The sequence below is a fragment of the Takifugu rubripes genome, chromosome 1 (assembly GCF_901000725.2).
Source record: "Takifugu rubripes chromosome 1, fTakRub1.2, whole genome shotgun sequence".
Taxonomy (NCBI): Eukaryota; Metazoa; Chordata; class Actinopteri; order Tetraodontiformes; family Tetraodontidae; genus Takifugu; species Takifugu rubripes.
Genome location: NC_042285.1, coordinates 11,465,978 through 11,473,280, shown reverse-complemented (window position 1 = coordinate 11,473,280; position 7,303 = coordinate 11,465,978). Strand labels below are relative to the sequence as shown.

The following is a 7,303-nucleotide window of genomic DNA, read 5'->3' as shown; positions in this document are numbered from 1 at the left end:
AAAAAACAATTCAATGACCTTCACATAGAATAAAAACTCAGGTGAGGGTAGAAGGAAAACACTTTTATTTTGAAAATCAATTTCTTCAGTCAAACTAACTTCCTTGTGTCTTGTATACACGTATTAAGTAAACATTAACCCTGTGTGCACGCATTACTGTAAACCTTTGCTCGGGTAAACCTCATCCATATCTTATAATCTTCATTATTGACTGCAGACCTAATGACTCAGACAACATGGCATTACCGGTAAATAAATACTCTCTCCGAAACTCTCTTACATATTCTGTTCCTGCTCAATACATCCTCGACTTAAATATGTTCATTTATATTAAGCAGGTACGCAAACCAAGGAGGTTAGGACGCTAAGGTCCTTTCATTGGAAACGGATTTAAGAGTGAAGGTGACACCTTATCATATCTGTCCATAATAGATCTGAAAAGTGTGTAAGAAATAAGAAATCTGGTCTCAGTACAGTCAAGCATCAGTAACAACTTCAACGTAATTGGCTGGGTAGAAGCCCTCCTTCCCTCCACTCAGAACCCCTCGACACCAACCCTGGTCATCCTCCTCCTCCACCTTCAGGAACACTTCCCCTGGGAGAAAACAGAAAATAAACATGGTTTTACCACAGACATTAACTCTAACAATATGTCGGGGCTTAGAAGGACTTTTAAAGCATAAAGTAAAATTTAGTTTCGCAGCAGAATAAAAGCAACACATCCTTTTGCGCAGTAGCTCTCACTTCCACAAGAGGGAGACAGAAGCTCTTCATTAAAGGATTAAACGCATTTTAATCAGTGGTTTCAGGGTCAAAAATACCCTTGAGAGTAAACTGTAATTTGAATAACGCAAAAAGTATTTGTTTTCCACACCATGTTCATGTGGATATTACACTTGATCATTTTCAATTTTTGGTGCTAATTCCACTGAAGACCTTGTGGAGTGAGTGGAACAAGTTTCAGCTGGAAGTATAACTATATGAACTATAAAACAAAGTAAATATCATCAAATTAGATCTGAATTAGGAAGTTACCTGCTTTAAAGGACAGCTCGTCCCCTTCTTCTCCAACGTAGTCATACAGGGCGCGCACCTTCACACCCCCAATCATCACTCTAAGAGGAAGGGTTGAAATAAGGCGTCAGAAACCGGACTGAATCTGCTCACTCACTCAAGTTACCTCTATCAACCACTCACGGTCGACTCTCCTTTCTTTTCTGTCTCTTCTTCCTGTTTAGCTTCTTTACAGGTGGGACCCAGTCCTGATCAATCAGCATAAAATAAGCACATCAACCCTCCAGATGAGGTCATCGGCAGGGTCACAACTGGAACCTTGCATTAGTTGTTTTGAGATTGCTCCTTTTATGTGCAGGAAATGTGTTTTTAACACACCTCAACCTTTGGCCAGTCGGTGGGCATGCCGGGGCCATGGTTGTTCTTCCACCATTTCAGATCATCTTGCTCATTGATGGACATCAGGGTTTGGTGGAGCTCATTGTACACGGCTTTCACACTGAGCGAATAAAAGCGACAACAGTCAAACACCGAATACAGCCGATTGGGACACACGCTGAACGCTGCTCACCTCTCATTGTTGGTGACATCGAGGTGCCTGTGGATTGAGAGGAAGGCCTGCTTCAGGAAACTGATCCTCTTCCTTTCCTCCTCCTGTGACTGTTCAAAGATGGATTCCATCTCTTCCATGTAGCGGGGCGTGTAGGCCGACACATCCTCCAGCACTTTCTCGTACTGATCCTTACACTGCGGGCAGCTCACAAGAACCGTTTTACGATGAGCGCTCGCTGTAAGCTCCCACAGTCACAGTGTTTTATTTAATGGAGCGTGACGCGTGATGTATAACTCATCTGGTCCCCACGCCAGAGCTCCATAAACCCTGAGCTGAGGTAATAATAACACAAGTCCATAGAAGGGAGGTGTTTGGAACATGAATTTCAGGTTATGGCTCATGTTTATAGCTGCCTGATTAAATGTGTTCATGCGAAATGGGTCAACAATTCACATTTAAATGCAGCATGTTTAACTTTCTGGCATCGATTATAAACGTTTAAATTGAACAGCGATTAAATCAGTGTGTGATTTGAAGTAAAGCCCTGGACTGTGTGTGCGTGTTCACCTCTCTGCTCACCTTTAGTTTCTCCCCTGTAGCCTTTTCTCGGGCATCGGCCAGTTTTTGCTTTTTCTCTGGACTCATCTCAGCGTCTTCGTTGGCTTGTTTCTCTCTGTCGAGAGCCGTCTGCTCCTGCTGACAGGACTTGTGATATGCAGCCCTGACCTTCTCCAGCTGGAAACAATGAATGAATGCATGAAGAAATGAACTGTGTTTTAATTAATCCTTCGTGTATATTTCTGATTGGCTCTGTACGCAACTTAAAATCATATTTGCATTTAACTAACAGTTGATTTTGCTTGATGACCTATAGAGGGTATTTCAAAGGTGACACACACAGGGTCGGACCTTCTGCAGCTTCTTGCTCCAGGGTTTCTGTGCACGGGAGAAGCTGGTGTTGTTGGTGTGGCTCTCTTTGAAGCCGCAGAAGATTTTCTTTGGAAAGGTGTCCTTCTGCCAGACTCTCACCCGGTCTCCCTCCTCTGCTACGAGTGAGTCGGAGATGGAGGAGTGGAGAACAGCTAAGCGTTCAGTGGAGGTAAAGAAACACTGCCACGCCTTCATCAGTGAACCATAAAGTGGCCCTGAGGAAGCAGAGACAAAAGACACCCAGAGGAATAACATAGCAGAGAGCAGAGAGGTGAGTCATGGAACTAAAAATGGAAATAATTGCTTCATTTGTTGCCTGGACAAATTCCAACCAACATGCTAAAATAAAGATCCTTAAAAGATCCTGGGAATGTTTTCAGGCCACAGAAGCACTTACGGGAATCTACAATGGACTTCCATTTGTTGCTCCACTGGTTGAGCTGTTGGGCGTATTGTTTCTCCACCTTTGCCCTCTCCACAAAACAGGCCACAATATCGTTGCAGGCCTGGAAGGACTGCTCTGTCCGGTGCACCGTGCGCACGTAATTCCCAGGCTAGTAGTGGCAATATTAATAAATGTGTGAGAATACCAGTTTGAAAGATTTCTCCAGACAGATCGTGAATATAATCCTCACCATCCAGAAGCTCTGTTTCTTGGGATCCTCTGGAGGGTCCTTAGGTAGACTCGCCATTATTCAACGCGTCTCTATTTGTGAAAAGAAGATACTGTAGCTTAGTGAAGCTGCTAGACTGGTTCCAGTACATAATAAACAAGCAAAGCCTCCCGATCGGTCGAGAGTTGACAGTAATAAGCGACGCAACAGGTTGAACACTGACTAAATATATCCGACCGCAAGAACAGAACTGCCCTCGTGTGAAGTGATTAACAATAAACATTGAGATTTGATTAAACAGCCATGGAAACAGAACACAGGATCTCAACTGCCAGAAGGGAACCAGCGGATCAGTCCTCTGCAGCCACCCAGGAGGGGTGGGGGCCGTGCACCCCAGGTTCCAACAAGTCGGGGAATGTGAAGGAACATGACATATGTGTGTGTGTGTGTGTGTGTGTGTGTGTGTGTGTGTGTGTGTGTGTGTGTGAAAGAGAGAGCCAGAGAGAAAGAGAGAACAAAGTGAATCAACAAACTAAACATCCAGTGCAGTAGACTAATTTGCCAACTTGTGGTTAGTGTATTCAAATCAGATTAATTGCACAGAGTTTTGGAAATATAAACAGAGTTTTGACATAGAGCAATAAGTGCAAAGTAATAATGTTGTGAGAGTAATCACACATCTTTTGACAATGAGTCATTATACAAAACCTGTTTGAGTGATGAGAACACAAACACAGCACTGCCTCCCACCTACCTAAACATCAGCTGCGTCCCATTCGTTGCAGCATGGCACTGAGCAGCTGGACCCCTACAGTGAGCTAATGTACCCTGCTGCACCACAAATACCATTCAGGAATAGCCTAGTGAGCATGACAGGCCAAATCCTGGGATAAAACATACCCATAGATGGAGAAACAAGCCTCATACCTCAGACCTGATAGATCTACAGCAATGAGATTAGAAGTCCTGGCAAATTAAGGCTGTTTTATTAGCCACATTAAAGCAATATCAGTCAAGATTAGCCTTAAAGGTATGGCTAATCAAGAAAAAAATTAGTAGCCTAAACCAATCTTGCTTCTTGTCCTGAGAATTTCAATGATCCTGATGAGGATTCATCTACACATCACGGCGCATGGATGCAGCCAGACCCTCGCCTGAGTGAAGGGAGAGCTGCTGCAGTGGCAGACGGGAATTCACAGGGTTGGATCTGCCAGCAGGGGTAGAACAGCTGCTCCGGCATTCTTCCTGGTGCCTTCCCAAAATAAACAGTGAAGGAAAGGTCATCTTTCCCTCGCTGTCACTAATAGAAGGCCCACTGGAACCGGTCTGGTACCCTCCTGCCATCTTAATTCCTGCAAGAGTGCAAGATTTTGCAGATTTTCCGCAAAGTACGGAGGAAAACACAAGTGGCAGGTAGAGAGGCAGAGGGCAGGTGGAACAAAAGACGTGGCGTGCGTACACTGTCTGGGCACCACATTGACACATTGTTGGCTGGATAACACAAAAATGACTAACCACACCTCGTTACAAGACCAAGCGGGACAGAGATCAACATAAATGGAGCACTTTGTCTCCCTTAACAGGGTGCTAAATATGAAATAGATTGAACCCTGTCTGTGTCTGTTTAAGTCTGCGTAGAGGACGAATTGAAACAAGACTCACAGCCATATCAAGCAGGACTTTAGTGCTGTAGAAACTCCATCCACACACCAGGAAAAACATTCAGAAAGTGGAAGCAGAGCAGTCATGCTGGGAGAAACCAACACTTACATTTCTCTCTGAATCACCAGTGTTTAATCAAGTCAGCACTTGTTACTGCAGTTGCTGTAGATTTCTGTCCATTTCTCTGTCCGTCTCTGTACTGTGCTCCTACTTACACGCTCTCTCTCTCTCTCTCTCTTTCCATCTGTCTGTCTCTCTCGCTCGCTCTCTCTGGCCTGGTTTTATCTAGACGCTTAAAGTTACACACACACACACACACACATCCATGTTTACACAGAAGACGCAGTAGGCGTGAGCGACTGAAACGTCTTTAGAAGAGAAAAAAGAAACTGGATTTTCGCTGTGATCTTTGTGCTGCTGCTCGGGGCCAAACTCACCTTGCTTGTTCTCCTCCCCCCCAGCTGTGATGTTCTTCCTGGTACCCAAATGAACTTTTCTTTCTCTCTTCTACTTTGATCCCTTCCTCGTTCTACTCACGGACCTTCACTTTACCAGGCGCGCTCATGTTCTTCTCACCCTGCCATTAGGCTATAAAACCAGCCGAAAGGGGCCGAGTGCCCCTCTGCACCCGTCTCCCTCCCTCTGCCTCTCTCTCTCTCGTTTCGGTGCTAATGACATGGTGGACATTCATTGTGACTGTGCTGCTGGTTGCAGAATTGTGTCAGTGTGGCACTGAGTCATGTGAGCTTATTAGCAAATGTGTGTGACTGCAGAGGTTTGTGGGTGTGTGTTGGGGAGGGGGGGGGGTGTCAGAGGAACTGTCACATTAGCACTGTGGCCTTTTATGACCTGCCATTCTGTCTGTGGTCATACCTGGAAAAAGCATGCTCACATTCACTGGTTCTGGGATGTGCTCTTCTGGAACAGTGTTCTTCTGACGTTCCCCTCTACTTTGTGGCCCTCGGTCTTTTTACTGATGCTTTTAGCAGCTCAACCAGACCCCTTTCACCACCCACAATAACACAGTGTTTCTCACTTGAGGCAGTAGAAGCTGAATACCAATGCGTGCATATGCTCGTGTGTTTCTTCATGACAGACATTGCAGTATATTTTCAATGACACCATCCGATCAGCTGTTATGCGCTGGCATACCTGATCAGTAACACCATTTCTGAGTTCCAGGATCACTGTTTAGTCACAGTTTGAAGTGACAAATCAACTCTGTAACTCTGTAACTAACTCACTGATGGCAACTCGGTTGAACGTTTCCAATCTCCAGCTTTTTCGTCTCTTCGTTTGATGACTGGTTTTACGTCCCTGCAGTGTTTTTCTCTGTGCATGCTATTTTTTCTTACAGTAGGAAGAAAATGGCAGTTATTGCTTCATCTCCACCAAACAAAACAAGTCTGCACGCAGGCAATTTTTAACTTGAAAAATCTAAGGATAGGCCAGCCAGTACAGATGAAACAGGCAACACAATATTTGTAGTCTGCTAACGTAACCTTGAAAACCATGCTTGCGATGCAGCATTCAGCCTCTCCCAAGTTTCTTTCTAACGCCTCACAGATGGAATTTGGCTTTCTGCATGAGCGCAGCCACTGTTTGCCTTGAATCTCATCTTCTCCCTCCCCGTGAGCTGAACCCATTTGTCCTATTAGCTCGCCGAACGGGGGGAAATCAGTGTGGACCTGACGGCAATTCAGACACACTTTAAACTGGATCATTACGCACATCTGTCACAAGACAAAATAGAAGAAATGAGAAACAAAAGAGGACCACGATTTAATTTAGCTTTTATTTCAACACCTTAGTTGTACCTCTATCATGTTGTATATCAGTCTATATTATTAAAACAAAACCTATGTATATTTAAATATATATATATATATATATATTTATCTCTGCATACGTCTGCTCATTTTGTGTGTAGTCATATTATTTATGCATTTCACTAGACTTAAATACTATTAAATTATATGATGTAATGCTTTCTATATTACTGCTCAGTCCTTTCACATCTCATCAGTCCTTCATAATGTTGCACTGTGGCAATGTAGCATATGAATAAAGTCATCATTTCAAATTCACAGAAGACACATTAAACATAGTTTAGCTTCACTGGGATCACCACGGGGCGAGCAGTAGAGAAAGCATTTACAGAAAACCCAAAATCAAAGCAAAACAAAACAAAACAAAAAACATTAAAGAATTTTGTCCACGCAATTTGGAAGACGAAGATTCTTAAGAATGTTTAAATACTTAATAACATGTTTATTATGCTATATTTCACGTTACCATTGTCATCTCCTCATGACATATAGACCTATAAATGATGTATTTTGATTTAAAGTTGAATTCATTGAAGAGAAACTTCATGTTTTAAAGCAACATAGTCCTCATAGTAGCATACTGTTTACAGAATTCACTTTAAATCTATCTCTCTCTCTAAATAACCTTTTCACAAGTGGTAGGAATGGTTTTGTGTGTGTAAAAATTGGGATTGTCAACCAGTGAGGAAAAATAAAGAAAA

General features: G+C 43.3%; 1 protein-coding gene across 4 annotated transcripts; it reads right to left on the bottom strand.

Moving 5' to 3' along the window:
• Positions 1-42: 42 nt before the first annotated feature.
• LOC101073429 (protein kinase C and casein kinase substrate in neurons protein 3-like) lies at positions 43-5,425 on the bottom strand. Of its 4 annotated transcripts, XM_029849187.1 has the most exons (11): positions 5,211-5,424; positions 4,882-5,065; positions 3,133-3,203; positions 2,895-3,051; positions 2,477-2,712; positions 2,147-2,302; positions 1,586-1,761; positions 1,393-1,513; positions 1,198-1,262; positions 1,036-1,115; positions 43-595 (listed from the first exon to the last, which is right to left on the bottom strand). In XM_029849187.1, exons 3-11 carry the CDS (start codon positions 3,187-3,189, stop codon positions 477-479), a joined length of 1,167 nt encoding a protein of 388 aa, XP_029705047.1. In that variant the 5' UTR covers positions 3,190-3,203; positions 4,882-5,065; positions 5,211-5,424; the 3' UTR covers positions 43-476. The 4 variants fall into 4 exon arrangements, with proteins under 4 accessions (XP_029705047.1, XP_029705053.1, XP_029705056.1 ...); XM_029849193.1 differs by lacking the exon at positions 4,882-5,065 and having other exon boundaries at positions 5,211-5,425; XM_029849196.1 differs by lacking the exons at positions 4,882-5,065; positions 5,211-5,424 and adding an exon at positions 3,866-4,398.
• Between the last annotated feature and the right edge of the window lie 1,878 nt (positions 5,426-7,303).

Bases quoted from the DNA above. Each gene is read 5' to 3' on its own strand.
- LOC101073429 (XM_029849193.1), bottom strand. From the start codon at position 3,189: ATGGCGAGTCTACCTAAGGACCCTCCAGAGGATCCCAAGAAACAGAGC. The intron at 3,052-3,132 runs GTGAGGATTATA...TGCCACTACTAG, and splicing joins AGAAACAGAGCTTCTGGATG to CCTGGGAATTACGTGCGCAC. The intron at 1,514-1,585 runs GTGAGCAGCGTT...TTATTCGCTCAG, and splicing joins GATGTCACCAACAATGAGAG to TGTGAAAGCCGTGTACAATG.